General features: G+C 47.7%; 1 protein-coding gene across 2 annotated transcripts in view; it reads left to right on the top strand.

Moving 5' to 3' along the window:
* Positions 1 to 22592, top strand: part of LOC143924760 (uncharacterized) — a 133233-nt gene that overhangs the window by 88848 nt on the left and 21793 nt on the right. For both annotated transcript variants that reach the window (XM_077449210.1, XM_077449209.1), the window contains exon 8: positions 17846 to 18161. In XM_077449210.1, coding sequence (XP_077305336.1) covers positions 17846 to 18161 — 316 coding nt within the window. The remainder of the gene's footprint in view (positions 1 to 17845; positions 18162 to 22592) is intronic.

The following is a 22592-nucleotide window of genomic DNA, read 5'->3' as shown; positions in this document are numbered from 1 at the left end:
TTTCGATTGGAAAAGTTTTCGAGCGCAAAATTCCTACGCATGCTCGGAAACAATTCGACGCATGCTCGGGAAGCATTGAACTTAATTTTCTCGGCTCATCGTAGTGTTGTACATAACCGTGTTCTTGGGGGTCAAAAAGTTCAGCAAACTTTTGTGTGACCGTGTGTATGCAAGCCAAGTTTGAGCGGAATTCCGTTGGAAAAGCCATCATAGCTTTTTCCGACGAGAATTCCGATCGTTTGTACGCGGCATAAGAGTTATGCCCTGTACACACGATTGGACATTCTGACAACAAAATCCATGGATTTTTTCAGACGGATGTTGGCTCAAACTTGTCTTGCATACTCACGAGCACACAAATCTTGTCGGAAATTCCGAACGTCAAGAACGTGGTGACGTACAACACGTACGATGGCACTAGAAAAGGGAAGTTCAATGCCATGTGCGCCACCCTTTGGGCTCCTTCTGCTAATCTCGTGTTGGTAGAAGTTTGGTGAGAGACGATTCGCGGTTTTCAGACTTGTGCTTTTCAGATCGCTTTTTAGATCGTTACGGCTCTTGAGTTTGTGCTTTTGGGTTCGTATCTGGTTTTCGGTGTGTGTAGTCAGTTCGCATTTGTTTTTCAGTGCGTATTTTATAGTACGTATTTGATTTTGCAGTGCGTTCTTGTCCGCTCGTTTCTGATTTTCAGCTCGCTCTTCTCAGGCCTTTCTGTTTTTCAGTGCATTCTGTTAGTTTGTTTTGACCAGCCGACGGTTTTGAAGCCATGTTGCCTATGCCTTGCCTATGTTTTACTGCAAAAAGGACAATTTGTTTGTGAGTAGGCAGGTACATTTCCAAAATACAATGTCAAATTTACAAGGGACACCAACACCAACCAACCTCTTTGAGGTTAAAAAAATACAAGATAATAATGTTGTTGTGGTAACTTGACACACAAAACTAAAAACAATATTAGGTAGAGCACTAGGAAAAAAAGGAGATCTTGATAAAAAAAAAAAAAAAAAAAAAAAAACACTATAAACAAAAATGAAATACATTATTATGGAGATCTGATGAAAACTACAAAATAAAATATTCAGGAGATCACGAGAAATAATAAAGAAATCGTTTTTTCATAACTCTGTGTGAATATCAGCAGCAAAACAACTTCATTATTCTAGCATTCTAAAGAAGAAAATGCACTGCATTAAAAGATTTCAAAATTTGCAGCGCGACTAATGTGCTATCTCCATTACGAATGGTAGTTTTACCAGCCCGACTGCTTCCGTCTCGTACTTGATTCTGAGCATGCGTGGAACTTTGTGCGTCAGAATCATGTACACGCGATCGGAATTTACGAGAACGGATTTTGTTGTCAGAAAATATGAGAGCCAGATCTCAAATATTGTGTGTCGGAAATTCCGATGGAAAATGTCCGATGGAGCCCACACACGGTCAGTATTTCCGATAAAAAGGTCCCATCGAACATTTTCCGTCGGAAAATCTGAACGTGTGTGTGGGGCTTTAGAGTAAAGTTGAGCAAAGGGAAGTTAGAGAGAAAAAAGTAAGTAAAGGGAGGGTAGAGGGTTTGTAGTCACTCTCAGGTCAGGCGGAGCCCAAACTCTCAGTGGCCCGCAGCAGGCCCACCTATTCCGCAGTGGGCGATTAAGGTTTCCAGCAGCAAATTATCAATATTGAGAGGCAAATAATGGTCTACCCATGGCTGTCAAATTTTTAGGTGTTTCAGTATACAGTCAAGCAATGTAGCTTCAATTTTACTGTGTATCATAAATTGGGTTATTCCGTGTTTAGTTTTTAACCACCTCAATACAGTGCAGTTACACCCCCTTCCTGACCAGACCAATTTTCAGCTTTCAGCGCTCTCACACTTTGAATGACAATTACTCAGTCATCCAACACTGTATCCATATGAAACTTGCGTCCTTTTTTTCACACAAATAGAGCTTTCTTTTTGTGGTATTTAATCACTAGTGGGTTTTTTATTTTTTGTGCTATAAATAAAATAAAACGTAAATTTTGTGAAAAAAATGCCTTTTTCTTCGTTTCTGTCATAAATTTTTGCTAATTAGTAATTTTTCTTCATAAATTTTGGCCAAAATTTATACTGCTACATATCTTTGGTAAAAATAACCCACATTAGTATAAATTATTTGGTCTTTGTGAAAGTTATAGAGTCTACAATCTATGGTGCCAATCACTGAAAATTGATCACTTCTGATCAGGCCTTCAGTACATCAGGTGTACCTAATTTCTTGAGACTCTAACTAGTCAGGAAAGTACAACTACCCCCCAAATGACCCCTTTTTACAAAGTAGACATCCCAAGGTATTAAGTAAGTAGCATGGTGAGTTTTTTTAAGTTGTCATTTTTTCCCACAATTCTTTGCAAAATGAAGATTTTTTATTTTTTTTAATTTTTTTTTACTAAATTGTCATATTATCAGGTTATTTCTCACACACAGCATATGCATACAACAAATTACACCCCAAAATACATTCTGCTACTCTTCCCGAGTACGGTGATACCACATGTGTGAGACTTTTACACAGCCTGGACACATACAGAACACCAACATTGATGTAGTACCTTCAGACGTTCTACGAGCAAAAATGACGCATCTCATTTCTCAACCACCTATTACACTTTTGAAGGCCCTGGAGTACCAGGACAATGGAATTTCCCATAAAATGACCCCATTTTGGAAAGCAAACACCCCAACGTATAATCTGTGAGGCATAATGAGTCTTTTGAACAGTTCATTTTTTTCCAGAAGTTTTTGGAATATGTGGAAAAAAATTAAAACGCATTTTTTTTTTACACAAAATTGTCAATTTATAAGATATTTCTAACACATAGCATGTATATAGCAAAAATTACACCCCAAAATACATTCCGCTAATCCTCCCGAGTATGGCGATACCACATGTGTAGGACTTTTACACAGCCTGGCCACATAGAGAGGCCGAACATTGAAGTAGTACGTTCAGGCGTTCTAGGAGTATAAATCACACATCTCATTTCATTCCTACCCATCACACTTTTGAAGGTCCAGGACAGTGAAATTACCCACAAAATAACCCCATTTTGGAAAGTAAACACCCCAACGTATATTCTATGAGACATGGGCTGCAAATAGGTACTCGGGTACTCTGATGGGCTGGAGATAGGTACTCGGGTACTCTGATGGCCTGGTGACAGGTACTCGGGTACTCTGATGGCCTGGTGACAGGTACTCGGGTACTCTGATGGCCTTGTGACAGGTACTCGGGTACTCTGATGGCCTGGTGACAGGTACTCGGGTACTCTGATGGCCTGGTGACAGGTACTCAGGTACTCTGATGGCCTGGTGACAAGTACTCAGGTACTTTGATGGCCTGGTGACAAGTACTCAGGTACTCTGATGGCCTGGTGACAGGTACTCTGATGGTTTGGTGACTGGTATTTGGGTACTCTGAAGGGCGGTGACAGGTACTCATATGGACTGTGACAGGTACTCGGGTACTCAGATGAACTGTGACAGGTACTCAGATGGACTGTGAGGCCGTGTACACACGCGGGGACTGTTCGCCCAACTTTGTCCGCTGAACAGTGTTTCGGCAAACAGTCCGCTCGTGTGTGGGCTTTCAGCGGACAGTTTCAGCGAACAGTCCGCTGAACAAGGTTTTTCGGAAATTCCGAAAAACTGTCCGCTGAAACTTTGTTTCAGCGAACAGTCCCCTCGTGTGTAGGCTTGTTCGTCAAACTAAGTTCCGCGCATGCTCAGAAAGGATTTACACGCCGAAAGTTATAATGCAGTGTATAGGACGTCGTATTTTTCGTCCCGTCGTACGTGCCGTTCACGTCATCGCGCACGGTTTCAGCAAACTGTTCGTTCGTCGTGTGTGGCCATGTCCGTCCATGCTAATTTTGAGCGGACTGTTTGCCGAAACTGTTTGACGGACAAAGTTGGGCGAACAGTCCCCGCGTGTGTACGCGGCCTAACAGGTACTCGGGTACTCAGATGGACTGGAACAGGTACTCGGGTACTCAGATGGACTGGAACAGGTACTCGGGTACTCAGATGGACTGGAACAGGTACTCGGGTACTCTGATGGCCTGGTGACAGGTACTCGGGTACTCTGATGGCCTGGTGACAGGTACTCGGGTACTCTGATGGCCTGGTGACAGGTACTCGGGTACTCTGATGGCCTGGTGACAGGTACTCGGGTACTCTGATGGCCTGGTGACAGGTACTCGGGTACTCTGATGGCCTGGTGACAAGTACTCAGGTACTCTGATGGCCTGGTGACAGGTACTCTGATGGTTTGGTGACTGGTATTTGGGTACTCTGAAGGGCGGTGACAGGTACTCATATGGACTGTGACAGGTACTCGGGTACTCAGATGAACTGTGACAGGTACTCGGGTACTCAGATGGACTGTGACAGGTACTCAGATGGGCTGTGACAGGTACTCGGTACTCTAATGGACTGTGACAGGTACTCTGTACTCTAATGGACTGTGACAGGTACTCGGGTACCCTGATGGACTGTGACAGGTACTCGGGTACCCTGATGGGCCGTGACAGGTACTTGGGTACCCTGATGGGCCGTGACAGGTACTCGGGCACCCTGATGGACTGTGACAGGTACTCGGGTACCCTGATGGGCCGTGACAGGTACTCGGGTACCCTGATGGGCCGTGACAGGTACTCGGGTACCCTGATGGGCCGTGACAGGTACTCGGGTACCCTGATGTGCCGTGACAGGTACTCGGGTACTCTGATGTGCCGTGACAGGTACTCTGATGTGCCGTGACAGGTACTCGGGTACTCTGATGTGCCGTGACAGGTACTCGGGTACTCTGATGGGCCGTGACAGGTACTCGGGTACTCTGATGGGCCGGGACAGGTACTCGGGTACTCTGATGGGCTGGGACAGGTACTCGGGTACTCAGATGAACTGTGACAGGTACTCGGGTACTCTGATGGGCTGGGACAGGTACTCGGGTACTCTGATGGGCTGGGACAGGTACTCGGGTACTCTGATGGGCTGGGACAGGTACTCGGGTACTCTGATGGGCTGGGACAGGTACTCGGGTACTCTGATGGGCTGGGACAGGTACTCGGGTACTCTGATGGGCTGTGACAGGTACTCAAATGCTCTGATGGACTGTGACAGGTACTCTGATGGACTGTGATTGACAGGTACTATGAGGGGTGGTGACAGGTCCTCTTTATTGGGGGGGGGGGGCAATCAGTATGTTTGGTGTACACTGTATGCGGTAACGAGATGTTACCGCAATCTCCTCCTCACACACGGTGTGTGAGGAGGAGAACCCGGTAACATCCCGTTACCGCGGTTTGTTTACATTTTAGTGATCGGCTGTGAAAGGATCACACCCGATCACGTGGGTAAACAGCCGGCCAATGGCTGTTTACCAGCGTCGGTGATGAGCAGTGTTCCCGGGGAACACGCCGCCACGACGTGCACGCGCAGCGCGCTCGCGATCGCGCGCATGCGCCGTGCACGTTCGGGGTGTGACCATCTGTGATCGGCCGTGACTTCATCGCGGCCGATCACGTGGTAAATAGCCATAACGAATGGCTGTTCACCCCCTTCGGTGGCGAGCGGTGTCTCTGTGACACGCCGCCACCGAAGAAACAGGGATGCGCGCGCACGATCGCGCGCATCCCTGTTTAAACGGGAGGCCGTCATATGACGGCCTCCCGCCACAATAGGTGCGCCGCCTGGCCGTCATTTGACGGCCGGCGGTCAGCTACTAGTTAAAATACATATAGTGGGCTTTTTCCAAGCTTTGACAATGGTCTGCTTAGAAGCTGTGGCGACATAAATTAATAGTTTCAATTGTGTAGACCAGCCTTTCCCAACCTTTTCAAAGCAGAGGAACCCTTGAAATAACTTTGCATTCTCAGAGAACCCTCTGCTAAAAATGACTATATCTACATCTCATGATACATTAGTGTGATGGTCAGTGGGAAGAATGCTCCTTATACTTGTGGTCATTTGGAAGAATTTCCCTCTTACAGATAGCTACCGTATTTTCCAGCGTATAAGACGACCTTTTACACTTAAAAAACTGCCCAAAAATCAGGGGTCGTCTTATACGCCGGGTCAGCTGCTGGGATGCCTGCTGGATGTGCGGTAATACTGTATGTAGCTTCGGCTACATACAGTATATACCGCTGAGCCAATCCCAGTGAGAGATGTATTCAAGAGATGTATGCATACAGAGCCTGCTCGGATTGGAGTAACACCTCTGCCAATCCGAGCAGGCTACATACAGTAGCCTGCTCGGATTGGCTTTGAGAGTCAGAGAGGCGCGGGCTGATGATGTTACAGCCTTTGCCAATCCAAGCAAGCTTTGTGTTCATTAATAGAATACATCACTCGCCGTGATTGGCTCCAGCACCAGCAAGAAGGAAGAAGGAAATGGCTACAGCAAGAATGAAGAAGAAGGATATGAAGCGTCGGAAGCCTCGGAAGGGGGGGGTCGTATTAAACGGTGAGTACGGGCAAAACATCTTAAAAACCTGTAAAATTAAGGAGTCGCCTTATACGCCACGTTGCCTTATATGCCGGCAAATACGGTAAAAAGATGAAAGGTGTCAGTGGGAACTTATTAGAGAGGCAGAAATTGCTCATTGCCCAAGGAACCCCTGGTAAACTCTGGAGGAACCGTACAGTTCCATGGAACCCTGGTGTAGACATCAGATCTTGGGTGCGTTTATTCAATAACGCTACAACAGGGTCCAGCAATATTTGGATACCTATAAGCCCTTGTACACACGGTCGGAGATTCCGACAACCAAATCCGTCGGATCTTGTCCGAAACTGTTGCATACACACGGTCGGACAAAGTTGTCGGAAAATCCAACCGTTTAGAACGTGATAACGTAATTTCATTACGATGGGACTACGTTCAGGCTAGTAGCCAATAGCTTTGATGTAGGAATTTGATCTGAGCATGCGTGGCACTTTGTCCGATCGTAATTCTCTACACATGATCGGAGTCTGTCCGATCGGAGCATTTTGTCGGAAAATATTTCCAGCAAGTTGGAAAATTTGGTCCGACGGATATTCCGACGGAAACAGTCCGATGGAGACCACACAGTCGGAATATCCGACAAAACGCTCTGATCGGACACATTCCGACGGAATCTCCGACCGGGTGTACAAGGGCTTAGAGCTGAAAGCATCTTAAATACCTCAGCCCAATACAGAAAAACTACAGGACAGGTCCATCATATATGCATATATGTGCCCATCGCCACACATCCCCTAAAACAGTTCGGGGAGTAAGTGGGAAGCATTTTTGCAATTCTAGCCGGGACCAGATTCCATCCACTTAAGAATTTATAATTAGTTTCTAAAGCCAATATATTAACAGTAGACGATTTAGTGGAATGCCAAATATCCAACCAATTTTCAGGTTCCAGCTGGCCATTGAAGTCAGCCGCCGAGCGATTGATATAGGTTGGTAGTGCTGTACTTGGTGTGGAGATCACGTGGGGGTATATTTTAGATATCAGTGTGCTAATTAATGAAAGCACATAGCGGACTTACCAAGTCTGAGCTGGTAAATTAGTGAAGTCCTAAGGGTCCATTCACACGGGTGATTAGCACATACTGTGAATTGCAGCTGTGAGAATCTGCTGATTGCTGTGATTAGAATGACAGGTGTATGCAAAGATCTTGTGCTATGATGCAGAAACATTATAACAGCAGATTGGTAAGGGCCACCAAAGTGAAAACTACTTCCTGCTCTGTCCACGGAATGGGAAGTAAAGGGAAGTCTCCTCCAATGGGACACAGATGGCCAAAAAAAGAAAACGGGTTTTGGTATAAGTAAATAATTGAAAAAAAATAATAATTTTGCAAACCCTTCCCTTCTCCCCACTGTTTTAGAGTGTTGGGGGAGGGGGGGGGGCAACTACTTCTGGGCCCATCCTTACATGGGTCCAGTCATGATTGCTCAATTGTGCCTCTATTACATTTTGAACAGGAGGGATCACATTCCTCTTCTTCCACTACACTTTACTCCTGTTGAGCATCTAGGAGACAATAAGATTGAAAAAGGTGACATATTACACAGATAAGTCAAAGTAAATCTCATGCCTCCGGCTGTCAAAATGCCTGAGCAGGGGCTACATGTGATTGGATGCACCTGCTGCTGGGCCACCAATTTTTCTTAAACTGCATATTTGTTCTGGGTCAGAGAAATAAAAGTGGAGTAAAAGGGTCAGCATGAAAACCAGTCTTTTCCATAAGGCTTTGGCAGCCTTTGTGCTTCTCCCACAAGGTGTTTTGTTTAAGCTTTGTTCCATAGCTCTTTGGCATTAGTTATAAGTTATACATACACTTTTTTTCCCCCTCGAAAATAAGCCCGGGTCTTATTAATTTTGGCAGCAAAAGACACAGTAGGGCTTATTTTCAGGGTAGGTCTTACCATGTAATGTGATGTCTTCTCTCCCCCTCTCCCTCCCTGCCTGTCAGGAATCCCCAGTGTGAATTGAGTTAAAATGCTTGTAAAATCTTATAATCCACTCTATTACAGTAGTATATAATGTACAATATGTGTGTTTTTGTAATATAAATGTGCTAAATACCTTCGTTATAGCACCGCTCTGTAGTTCTGTGACCCGCCAGAGCTCTTTCCCGCTCCGGACACTGCAGGGGGGGGGGGGGGGGCTGTACCAAAGGTATTTGGCACAATTATATTACAGAAATATACAGGTTTTATTTTCGGAGAAACACAGTATGCCTTCTAGTTTCCAGCTGTGCTCCCACCACAACCTTTGAGTCCTAAAGTAAGGCCTACTCTTAAGGACCAGAGAAGGTGAACAGAAGTGAGACTGATCACCACTAGTGATGGACGAACGTTTCGCCCGGCGGTCGTTTCGCGGCGAATTTCCGACATTCGCGGTCCGCACGTTCGAACGCCTTTTTCCGTCGTTCGCCGCGGCGGACTTACGTGTTTAATGTATACAAGAACTTTAACCTTTGGTGACACGTTTATCATGTGATACAGGACAGCCAATTGAGACATGACAGCACATGGACACTTGTACATTCCCCCTAACCTATAAATACACCCGATCCGGTGGCCATTTTACATTCTTTCTTCTGTTACGATAGGGACAGGTTCCTGTGTGGAGTAGGGAGAGATAAACCACTAGCTATTTGGTACACAAAAGTTCTTTTCAGGACTGGTATAGGTGTTAGGTGTTGATAGGTTTGCTGTGCTGCTGATTCTTGCAGCAGCCTGAGTGTCTTTTGTTAGTTTAGAGAAAGGGAAAGGACGGTGTATGCTACAGGGACAGCCAGATTAGTCTTTCATCATCATCATCATCATCATCATCATTAGCTGTTACTATCAAGGTCCACAAAAGAGCTGTTCCAGTAACCACTAATCGTTCTCTTTTTTTGCCAATTTGTATAGGGACAGGAAGGAAGCAGTGTTGTCAGGCAGTGAGGGTAATTTTAAAGACTTGCTGTTATTATTAGTTCCACAAAGGTTCTTTTCAGGACTGGTATCAGTGGTACAGTAATAGGCTTGTACATGTATAATATTCTTTCTTCCAAATATAGAAAGGATATTATACTTGACTGCTGCCCTTCTGCTGCAGTCTGCTAAACATTCACAACTCACTTGTTCCACAAAAGTTCTTATAAGGACTGGTAACTTGGTATAGGGTGCTACGGTACATAGGCTTGAGTGCGGTACAGTCTGCTGTTCTGTAAGGACCGCTATCGGTCCACAATAGATAGGGTTGACGTGCACCACTGCTGACCGCTGCCCTATACTGCAGCAGTCCTTCAGCGGTATAGGGACTGACGTACAGTCTGCTAATCACTAACACACAACCTGCTTGTTCCACAAAAGTTCTTATAAGGACTGGTAACTTGGTATAGGGTGCTACGGTACATAGGCTTGAGTGCGGTACAGTCTGCTGTTCTGTAAGGACCGCTATCGGTCCACAATAGATAGGGTTGACGTGCACCACTGCTGACCGCTGCCCTATACTGCAGCAGTCCTTCAGCGGTATAGGGACTGACGTACAGTCTGCTAAACACTAATACACAACCTGCTTGGTCCACAAAAGTTCTTATAAGGACTGGTAACTTGGTATAGGGTGCTACGGTACATAGGCTTGAGTGCGGTACAGTCTGCTGTTCTGTAAGGACCGCTATCGGTCCACAATAGATAGGGTTGACGTGCACCACTGCTGACCGCTCACCTATACTGCAGCAGTCCTTCAGCGGTATAGGGACTGACGTACAGTCTGCTAATCACTAACACACAACCTGCTTGTTCCACAAAAGTTCTTATAAGGACTGGTAACTTGGTATAGGGTGCTACGGTACATAGGCTTGAGTGCGGTACAGTCTGCTGTTCTGTAAGGACCGCTATCGGTCCACAATAGATAGGGTTGACGTGCACCACTGCTGACCGCTGCCCTATACTGCAGCAGTCCTTCAGCGGTATAGGGACTGACGTACAGTCTGCTAAACACTAATACACAACCTGCTTGGTCCACAAAAGTTCTTATAAGGACTGGTAACTTGGTATAGGGTGCTACGGTACATAGGCTTGAGTGCGGTACAGTCTGCTGTTCTGTAAGGACCGCTATCGGTCCACAATAGATAGGGTTGACGTGCACCACTGCTGACCGCTGCCCTATACTGCAGCAGTCCTTCAGCGGTATAGGGACTGACGTACAGTCTGCTAAACACTAATACACAACCTGCTTGGTCCACAAAAGTTCTTATAAGGACTGGTAACTTGGTATAGGGTGCTACGGTACATAGGCTTGAGTGCGGTACAGTCTGCTGTTCTGTAAGGACCGCTATCGGTCCACAATAGATAGGGTTGACGTGCACCACTGCTGACCGCTCACCTATACTGCAGCAGTCCTTCAGCGGTATAGGGACTGACGTACAGTCTGCTAATCACTAACACACAACCTGCTTGTTCCACAAAAGTTCTTATAAGGACTGGTAACTTGGTATAGGGTGCTACGGTACATAGGCTTGAGTGCGGTACAGTCTGCTGTTCTGTAAGGACCGCTATCGGTCCACAATAGATAGGGTTGACGTGCACCACTGCTGACCGCTGCCCTATACTGCAGCAGTCCTTCAGCGGTATAGGGACTGACGTACAGTCTGCTAAACACTAATACACAACCTGCTTGGTCCACAAAAGTTCTTATAAGGACTGGTAACTTGGTATAGGGTGCTACGGTACATAGGCTTGAGTGCGGTACAGTCTGCTGTTCTGTAAGGACCGCTATCGGTCCACAATAGATAGGGTTGACGTGCACCACTGCTGACCGCTGCCCTATACTGCAGCAGTCCTTCAGCGGTATAGGGACTGACGTACAGTCTGCTAAACACTAATACACAACCTGCTTGGTCCACAAAAGTTCTTATAAGGACTGGTAACTTGGTATAGGGTGCTACGGTACATAGGCTTGAGTGCGGTACAGTCTGCTGTTCTGTAAGGACCGCTATCGGTCCACAATAGATAGGGTTGACGTGCACCACTGCTGACCGCTGCCCTATACTGCAGCAGTCCTTCAGCGGTATAGGGACTGACGTACAGTCTGCTAAACACTAATACACAACCTGCTTGGTCCACAAAAGTTCTTATAAGGACTGGTAACTTGGTATAGGGTGCTACGGTACATAGGCTTGAGTGCGGTACAGTCTGCTGTTCTGTAAGGACCGCTATCGGTCCACAATAGATAGGGTTGACGTGCACCACTGCTGACCGCTCACCTATACTGCAGCAGTCCTTCAGCGGTATAGGGACTGACGTACAGTCTGCTAATCACTAACACACAACCTGCTTGTTCCACAAAAGTTCTTATAAGGACTGGTAACTTGGTATAGGGTGCTACGGTACATAGGCTTGAGTGCGGTACAGTCTGCTGTTCTGTAAGGACCGCTATCGGTCCACAATAGATAGGGTTGACGTGCACCACTGCTGACCGCTGCCCTATACTGCAGCAGTCCTTCAGCGGTATAGGGACTGACGTACAGTCTGCTAAACACTAATACACAACCTGCTTGGTCCACAAAAGTTCTTATAAGGACTGGTAACTTGGTATAGGGTGCTACGGTACATAGGCTTGAGTGCGGTACAGTCTGCTGTTCTGTAAGGACCGCTATCGGTCCACAATAGATAGGGTTGACGTGCACCACTGCTGACCGCTCACCTATACTGCAGCAGTCCTTCAGCGGTATAGGGACTGACGTACAGTCTGCTAATCACTAACACACAACCTGCTTGTTCCACAAAAGTTCTTATAAGGACTGGTAACTTGGTATAGGGTGCTACGGTACATAGGCTTGAGTGCGGTACAGTCTGCTGTTCTGTAAGGACCGCTATCGGTCCACAATAGATAGGGTTGACGTGCACCACTGCTGACCGCTGCCCTATACTGCAGCAGTCCTTCAGCGGTATAGGGACTGACGTACAGTCTGCTAAACACTAATACACAACCTGCTTGGTCCACAAAAGTTCTTATAAGGACTGGTAACTTGGTATAGGGTGCTACGGTACATAGGCTTGAGTGCGGTACAGTCTGCTGTTCTGTAAGGACCGCTATCGGTCCACAATAGATAGGGTTGACGTGCACCACTGCTGACCGCTGCCCTATACTGCAGCAGTCCTTCAGCGGTATAGGGACTGACGTACAGTCTGCTAAACACTAATACACAACCTGCTTGGTCCACAAAAGTTCTTATAAGGACTGGTAACTTGGTATAGGGTGCTACGGTACATAGGCTTGAGTGCGGTACAGTCTGCTGTTCTGTAAGGACCGCTATAGGTCCACAATAGATAGGGTTGACGTGCACCACTGCTGACCGCTCACCTATACTGCAGCAGTCCTTCAGCGGTATAGGGACTAAGAGTTTTGTCACAGGGTCATTTAAAAAATGACAGGCAGAGGAAGAGGCAGGCCCTTCCGCAGGGGTGGTAGGGGTAGGGCAGGAGCAACAGGCTTGAGCCAAAGTGGGAAGTTGCAGAAGGTGCGTTCAATTACTTTAAAGGATGCACCAGACTTGGTTGAGTGGCTCGCTCAGCCTTACTCTTCTGCACCCTCCTCATCCTCTCGATCTGCACCCTCTTCTTCACTCTCTGCTATGTGCACCCCCAAAGACACTACCACCAACAACACGACCACCACCACCACCACCACATACCTTCCGCTTGAGTCACTGGAATTATTTTCCGATCCATATCAAGAGGACATTTCTGATGCGCAGCCACTCTTGGTATTGGATCAGGAAGAGGAGGTAGCAACAAGCGCTACTCAGCAGTCTGACGCCAGTACCCAGATCAGCCCAAGGAGGAGGTTGGTCCCCGGTGTTGCTGCCTACTCCGAGATCTCTACTTATAGCGGTGGGGAAGGTGACGTTGATGATGACGTGTCTAGTGATGTCACGTGGGTGCCCACAAGAGAGGAAGAGGAGGGGAGTTCAGAGGGAGATATGGACCAGCAGATAGGGAGGAGAAGCAGCAATGACTTACATTGCACAGCAGGGACAAAGCAGACTGCAAATGTATCAGGAGCGAGTCATCGACCATGTACGGTCACATCTGGCGCTCCCAGGACACCGGCACATGGCTCCGCAGTGTGGGCTTTTTTTAACGTGTCCGCTGCTGACAATAGCGTTGCCATCTGCAATCTTTGCAGTCAACGCGTTAGTCGCGGTAAGCCCAATACTCACCTAGGGACGACCGCCTTAAGAAGGCACATGAGCAGCCATCACCGAGCCCAGTGGGAGCAACGGAACACACAAAGCCACACTGCAGGCTCTCACCGTCCAGCCTCGTCTTCTACTTCTCCTTCTCCTCTCTCCTCACAATTGTCCTCCACTCCACCTTCCATCACGCCAAGCTCACATTTTTCTGCAAAAAGGCAGGCTTCCGTGGGCCTAATGTTTGAGCGTAAAAAAATGATGATGCCGGATAACCCTCTTGCCCAACGGTTGGCGGCTGGCTTGTCAGAACTCATAGCCCGCCAACTACTGCCATATAAACTGGTGGACTCGGAGGCCTTTCGCAAATTTGTGGCCATTGGAACACCACAATGGAAGGTCCCAGGAAGGAAGTATTTCTCAGAGAAGGGCATCCCAGAGCTATATGGCCATGTTCAGCGGCAAGTGAATGTATCTCTGGCACACAGTGTCGGTGCCAAGATACATCTGACCACAGACACGTGGTCTAGCAAACACGGGCAGGGAAGGTATATCAGTTTTACTGCCCACTGGGTGAACCTTCTGACGGCCGTCAAGCATGTAACCCGTGGCACCCGTGTAGATTTGGTTTTACCGCCACGGATTGCATGCAGGCCTGACTCTTCTTCTCCTCCTCCTACTCCATCCTCCTCCCTCTCCTCCTCAGCTGCCTCCTCCTTTTCCGCTGCTAGCGTCTCTTCCACTGCACCGCCCAAGCTCCCCAGAACCTATTCCACATGCCAGGTGAGACGTTGCCATGCCGTGCTGCGTCTGTTGTGCCTGGAAGCAAAGAGCCACACTGGCCCGGCACTCCTTTCAGCTTTGCGTTCACAGGCAGATGAGTGGCTAACACCGCTCAATTTGACAGTTGGTAAAGTGGTGTGTGACAACGGTGCCAATCTGCTTAGCGCATTGAAACAGGGCAAAATCACGCACGTGCCGTGCATGGCACACGTCTTAAACTTGGTCGTGCAGCGATTCCTTGTCAAATACCCTGGGGTCCAGGACATCTTGCGGCAGGCAAGGAAAATCTCGGCCCATTTCAGAAGATCTTACACGGCCATGGCTCGCCTTGCTGACATTCAGCGGCGACACCATCTGCCGGTCAGACGTCTTATTTGCGATTGCCCGACGCGATGGAACTCAACCTTCTATATGCTTGATAGGCTGCTCCAGCAGAAACGTGCAGTTAACGTCTACCTGTATGAACTCTGCGAAAGAAACGGTTCTGGGGAGCTGGGTTTTTTTTCACCGCGCCAGTGGCTGCTCATGCGCGACACATGCAGACTTCTGCGGCCATTTGAGGAGATCACCAAACTGGTCAGTCGCAGCCATGGCGCCATCAGTGACATGGTACCTTATGCCTTCTTTCTGGAGCGTGCATTGCGTCGTGTCATTGATCAGGCTGTGGAGGAGCAGGAGCGGGAAGATGAGGAAGTCGCAATGCTGGATGAATTCCCAGGGGGGGCTACTCTATCTGAGACAAGTCAACAACAGGAGTCTGATGAGGAGTCAGAGGAGGATGGTGCCGGGGCGGATGAGCAGGAGCAAGAAGAGCATGCTTTAAACCTTTCTGGGATCCCTGTTGTGCGAGGATGGGGAGAGGAGAATGAAGAGGACGACATTATCCTGGATGATGAGCAGGAGCCAGGCCACCACACCGCTTCCACTTTAGTGCAAATGGGGGCCTTCATGCTCCAGTGTTTTAATAGGGACCCCCGTATAAAAAGCATGAGGGTCAAGGACCAGTACTGGGTGGCAACGTACTTAGACCCCCGGTACAAACACAAAATGGCGGAAATGTTACCGCCGTCGCAGAGGGCTGTCAGAATGCAGCACTTCCAGGCCTTGCTTCGAGAAATGCTGCATTCTGCTTTTGCGTGCGCTGGCAGAGGAGCAATTCCCACTCCCAGAGAAGGATTTGCGGGTACCAATCCAACAGCGCCTGCAAGAAGAGGCCGGTTTGAAGATGTGTTGGTGACTTCGGATATGAGGTCATTCTTTCAGCCGACCCATCGACAGGTGTCATCCGGATCCAGCATCAGGGAACGCCTAGACCGTCAGGTGTCCGACTACATTGGGTTAACGGCCGATGTGGACGCTCTGAGGAGTGATGAACCCCTAGACTACTGGGTGGGCAGGCTTGACCTCTGGCCAGAGCTTGCCCAATTTGCAATCGAACTGTTGGCTTGCCCCTCATCCAGTGTCCTGTCCGAAAGGACGTTCAGCGCAGCAGGGGGGATTGTGACCGATAAGCGTACTCGCCTAGCTCACCACAGTGTTAACTACCTCACATTTCTAAAAATGAATGAGGCATGGATCTCGGAGGAATTCAACACATGTGACCAGTAGACCATGTATATGTCTATAAACTATTTTTTTAATCAAGCACACAGACCTTCTTAATTCATTTGGCTCACTTCCTTGACCCAAAAAAGCACACCGTACTATATGCCCCTACCCTCCTCTTTGAAGAGGTTGAGCGGTGTCATATTTCTACTGGGGCTGCTTATGATATCCCTGTGCTGTGCTGACTTCCTCCTGGGGGTTCTTATTATGAAGGGATCACACTATCCCTGTGCTGTGCTGACTTCCTCCTGGGGGTTCTTATTATGAGGGGATCACACCATCCCTGTGCTGTGCTGACTTCCTCCTGGGGCTGCTTACGGTGCTGCTGTCAGTGCTGTATGTCACGGTGCTGCTGTCAGCGCTGTATGTCACGGTGCTGCTGTCAGCGCTGTATGTCACGGTGCTGCTGTCAGCGCTGTATGTCACGGTGCTGCTGTCAGCGCTGTATGTCACGGTGCTGCTGTCAGCGCTGTATGTCACGGTGCTGCTGTCAGCGCTGTATGTCACGGTGCTGCTGTCAGCGCTGTATGTCACGGTGCTGCTGTCAGCGCTGTATGTCACGGTGCTGCTGTCAGCGCTGTATGTCACGGTGCTGCTGTCAGCGCTGTATGTCACGGTGCTGCTGTCAGTGCTCTGTATTACGGTGCTGCTGTCAGATGCCTCTATCACGGTGCATGTGTCATTCCGGTATGTCACGCTGCTGGTGATCATCTCCTGCACCCTCTTCTTTGCCTACCCTGGTCCCTGACCTTCCCTCTCCTCCATTGCCTTCATTAGCTCCATAGTCCTGAATTGTTAGAACAATTTCCCAAATAAAATAAAAATGCTTGTAGTTATCGATCCCAAATTCACCTCATACATGTATTATGTCATTGTCCAGATGGTGGGACTACGTTTTACCCCCTAATAATTACCACCTGGCCGCAAATTCGACATGAAGGTTTGCAAAGTTCGCCTCCCATTGAAGTCAATGGGGCCCGCGGCGAACGTTCGGTTTCGCGAACGTTTGGGTCCGTTCGCATTTCGCGTTCGCGAAACGTCCCGTCGGAAGTTCGTCCATCACTAATCACCACCTACCATTATTTGGAATGTCCGTTTTGGATGGGCTGATCCTTCAGAACTTACCATACTTGTTCAGAACCTCTTTAAATCCTAACGTCACCGTATACATACCTGAAACCCAACAGTTTTCTGGCTGATGACATGAAATTGCACTTCTCCTCCAACAGTGGGTTTTGATGATATGTATGATCCTTACTCACACGTAATTATGTGTATGATCCTAAGACTGGCCAAAGATCTGTTTTTTTTTTTTTTCATTCAACCATCTATACATTCAAGGTGGATGGGGAAATCCTGGATAGGGAAATCCTGGATGGGGAAATCCTCATCATTGTATTCTGTTAGTGGGGAGATTTCTCACTGTTAGAATATACAGATCAGTGCTACAGACTATAGCCCGCTGTCCTAATTGAGAAGACATTTTCCAGCAGAGCAGTTGTACAGAACTGATTGACCTTCGTGCAACCACATTGCCCATAAATGGACATCCTGAGCAGTCCTGAGTTCTAATTTTGTTTTGATTGCTGTAGCTGTTTGCTTGTTTGTCGTCACTGTATAAAAAGTATAAAAATCATCCAGATTTGCATGTTATTAGGTTGTGGGCATTGTCAGCTTCTGTCATTTTCTCAGTACAGGCCCCCTTTAATATGCATATAACATAACTATTTTTATTTTTTTTTGCAGATCACCAAGATCACTCCCCTTACTAAGAATGACTGTGAGGCTCCAAATATAATCCCATTTGGCACCTCCAGACCCAGAACTTCTTCTCAGCCTGCTACCCCTACCTCTCCTATGACTCTGCTGATCAGTGAAGTGGGGGTGATGCGCGGATCTGAGCCATATAGCTTCATTGAGCTAAAGGGACCTGCCGGAGGACGCATCCGGGATTACACTCTGGTCATGTACAATAGGGAAGGAAAGATTTTTGAGAAGATTGGTGTGCAAGGTGTGATTAGAGACAGTGGACTGTACGTGATCAGCACCAATGGCACAGGTGGTACGTGGTGTTTGCTTATTTAATATATTTTTTATTTTTTTTACTTTATTTTGCATGATCTATTGACTGAAAAGAGTTTATCTGCATATCAGGGCCGGGACAAGGGGCAGGCAGAAGGGACATGTGCCCTGGGTGCAGAGATGCTATGGGGAGAGCGGGCGCTGAGAGCAGATGAGCACACAGCTGTCTAGCTACCTGAATGACAGGAGTGACACTGCGGTCACTCCTGTCATTCAGAACAGTGCACAGTGCAGGCTGCGAGAGCTGCTGGAGGGAGGATTTTGAATCCCCCCAGCTGCGGGATTGGATCTCTTCCCACTACTTCCTCCGGTAGGTGTAGGACAACCCCTATTTGTCAGCCCCCTCACACCTGTATATATGTCAGCACACACACACACACACACACACACACACACACACACACCTGTATATATGTCAACACACACACACACCTGTATATATGTCAGAGCACACGCACACACACCTGTATATTTGTCAGCCCCCTCACATCTGTATATATGTCAGCACACACACACACACACACACACACACACACACACACACACACACACCTGTATATATGGTAGCCCCCCTCAGACTCACCTGTATATATGTCAGCGCCCCACACACACACACCTGTATATTTGTCAGCCCCCTCACACCTGTATATATGTCAGTGTCCTCCCCCCTCCCACACACACACGCACCTGTATATATGTCAGTGCCCCCCCCCACACACACACACCCATATATATGGCAGCCCCACATACACAAATCTGTACACACACAAGCCTCTGGCCCCTCCCTGTACACAAACAGCCCCCCTCCCTTTCCATCACAGTCCCTACTTGTAACTTCCGACCTGGTCCCAGCTCGTTTTTACAAAGCTGACATGTTGCTGAGAAGCATAGTACAGGCAGATCGCTGTCACACGAGGGGTGCACATGCACAAAGTAGCCAGAGGTGGCAGTAAAGAGCTTGATGTCTATGACATGAGAACTGCAGAAATGGTGAGATAGTTTCTATACTGCTCCCCTTCACCCGTCCTGCCTTCTTCTGGCCCGGGCAGGTCCCTTACAGTTGTAATGGCTGTACCCCCCTGATGGTGGCCCTGTGTCCACTCAAACACCTGGAAGAGAACAGACAGTAGGGGAATGGGACTGGAGCAGGCTGGAAATGAGAAAGGGGTTAACATTGCCATGACCAGCAATGCAGGTGGGGGATGAGAGGTTAACATTCACTGCCACTGACCCCCCTCCCCCCCCCACCTCCTTGCATGGATGGTCAGTGGCGGTGAATGTTAACCCTGCCCATCCCTTCCAACTTGCATTGTTCCTTATGGCAGTAAATGTTCACGCCCTCAACCCCCTCCCCCCCACACCTTGCATTGTTCCTCATGGCAGTGAATGTTCACTCCCTCAACCCCCCCCCCCCCCCTCCCCACACACACCTTGCATTGTTCCTCATGGCAGTGAAATTTTAACCCACCACCCCACTTCTGCATTTGTGGCAATGCTGGAGAAAGTTAACCCCCTCCCCCCCCACATTGGTGGTCATGGGAAGGGTTACATTTCTGATACAATAATTTTTATTGTAATGAACATAACAACTTGACAAGCGTTCACCTATGCAGGGGTAAAGCATATGAATCATAACAAAAAGGCATGGGCTGGGAAAGTCCAATCAGGTGACATTTTTACTAACTGTCCTCTGGGTGACCTAGCGGGATAAACCAAAGGTCCATATGTCACCTGGGCCCAAGGGCCAACTTATGGGAGCCCATTTGGCAGGTGCTAAATATAGCGCCGCTTTACCGCCAGCTCCCGTAACGCCCCAGTGTGAAAGTAGCCTAACACTGAGCACTTTTGAAGAGCTTTTCAGGCGCTTTTGAATCGCTTTCCATTCATTTCAATGGGGAGGGGCGTTTTTTCACCACCCTGCCGGCGCACTGCCCCAGTGTGAAAGCATTCATTGATTTTAAAGAGGAAGTAAACCCATCAGGGTTTACTTCCTCTTTGATTCCCTGCAAAGGTAAAGCATAATGGACTACTATGCATCGCATAGTAGTCCATTATGTGTCACTTACCTGACACAGGAGCCAGCGAAGTCACCGCTGTCCCCTGTAGTCCGGAGCCTCCCTCATCTTGGTGGGTCTTGCTGCTCCAGCGCTGTCATTCGTCGGAGCCGCAATGACGTCACTCCCGCGCATGCGCACGGGAGCTGCCACTCGTGGCATATCGCCGTTAACTGCGGCGCGCTCAGTGCGCCTGCGCACCGCTGTCTACAGCGCATGCGCCGTAGACAGCGGTGCCTGTCTTTCGGCAAATATCTCCTAAACCGTGTAGGTTTAGGAGATATTTCTTGGACCTACAGGTAAGTCTTAATCTAGGCTTACCTGTAGGTCAAAGTGTGTTGTAAGGGTTTACAACCACTTTAATGGAAATAGGTTTTCATGAGCTTTTCAGGTGGGTTTTTTTTGCGTTAAAGTGCCTGAAAAGCGCCTCAGTGTGAAAAGGGTCTAAAAGTATTTATAAGAAGTAACACTGTAAATTGTTGATGCAAAGAATATCCAATTGCCTGAAGGATCTGGAAGATATTTTTTTTCTCTGTACAAATTGGACACCTTTTTGTTTTGTTTTTTTGTTTTTTATTCTCTTGATCAGCTGCAGGTTGGGGCTCTGAGGATGCTGATTTAAATTTTGAATTTTTTTAACCTAAATAGTTTTTGTTAAACTAGAATTGACAAGTTATTCCCTTTATGCCAGTCACAGCCAGTGCTTTAAATGGGCTCTGATGCCCAAAGATAAGAAGGAATCCCTGTCTTTCTGCACATATATTGGCTGCACAGTACTGGCGTCATTGGGAGCCCATTTTACCCAAATCCTGATCGTCAGTATGTTACCACTAGATGTTGGTGACATATATACTTTTGACAACATAGTGTATATAACAGATTGACGGCCGGGAATGGTTCTGTTATCCTGACTGGATGTCATATGACATCCGCCAAGATAACATGCCGGCGCTCGGCGATTGCAAGTGTGGCGTGTCACTCTGACACGCTGCATCTCCGATCCTGATAAGAAGCCCCTGACACAGCTGATCATCGCGAGAACAAGGAAGTGCCGGTAAGCAGCATTCCTCGGTTCGCGCTGACAGGGAGAGGCGATCGGTGGCTCTCCCTGTCAGAGGGGGTGGTCTGTGCTGATAATTAGAAAATTGATTATCAGCACATCCCCCATCAAATGTACCCATCAGTTGCCAATTGGTGTCCAGTCAGTGCCCCATCATAACCCCCTGCCAGTGCCCAATATAGTGCCAATCAGTGCCCACCATAGTGCTAATCAGTGTCCATCACAGTGCCAATCAGTGCCCAGCATTAACACCTGTCAGTACCTGCCCAATCAGTGCTGCCCATCTGTGACATCTATTAGTGTCCATTAAAGCCGCCCATCAGTGCTGCCTGTCGGTGCCCATCAGTGTTGCATATCAGTGCCGCCTATCAGTGCCCATCAATTCTACATATCAGTGCCCATCAGTGCCCGTCAGTGAAGGAGAAAACAAAATTTTATAACAGAAACAAAGAAAAACTTATATTTTTATTTTATTTTTTATTATATTTTTATCTTTTTTAGTTTGTTTCGCAAAAAATAAAAACCGCAAAGGTGATCAAATACCACCAAAAGAAAGCTCTATTTGTGGGAAGAAAATAATAAAAATTTAGTTTGGGTACAGTGTTGTATGACCGCGCAGTTGTCAGTCAAAATGCGACAGCGCTGAAAGCTCAGAATTGTCCTGCGTAGGAAGGGGCGAGAGTGCATGGTATTGAAGTGGTTAATGGCATGCCAGTCTTAGCCCTTGTACACACGGTCGGAGAATCCGTTGGAATGTGTCCTATCGGACCTTGTTGTCGGATAATCCGACTGTGTGTGGTATGCATCGGACTGTTTCCGTCTGAATATCCGTCGGACCAAATTTTACAACTTGCTGGAAATATTTTCCGACACACTGGTCCGATTGGACATACTCCGATCATGTGTAGAGAATTCCGATCGGACAAAGTGCCACGCATGCTCAGATTAAATTTCTACATCAAAGCTATTGGCTACTAGCCTGAACGTAGTCCCATCGTAACGAAATTACGTCATCACGTTCTGAAAGGTCGGATTTTTCGACAACTTTGTCCGACCGTGTGTATGCAACAGGTTCAGGCAAGATCCGACGGACAAAATCCGACGGATTTGGTTGTCGGAATCTCCGACCGTGTGTACAAGGGCTAAGTCCGTAGAGTTCAATATTGAGTTGGCCCACCATTTGCAGCTATAACAGCTTCAACTCTTCTGGGAAGGCTGTTCACAAGGTTTAGGAGTGTGTCTATGGGAATGTTTGACCATTCTTCCAGAAGGGTATTTGTGAGGTCAGGCACTGATG

Source organism: Lithobates pipiens, unplaced genomic scaffold (assembly GCF_037356315.1).
Source record: "Lithobates pipiens isolate NorthernLeopardFrog02 unplaced genomic scaffold, aLitPip1_a1.2 Scaffold_22, whole genome shotgun sequence".
Taxonomy (NCBI): domain Eukaryota; kingdom Metazoa; phylum Chordata; class Amphibia; order Anura; family Ranidae; genus Lithobates; species Lithobates pipiens.
The sequence above is the reverse complement of the archived record's forward strand: the minus strand, read 5'-3'. Positions and strand labels throughout refer to the sequence as shown.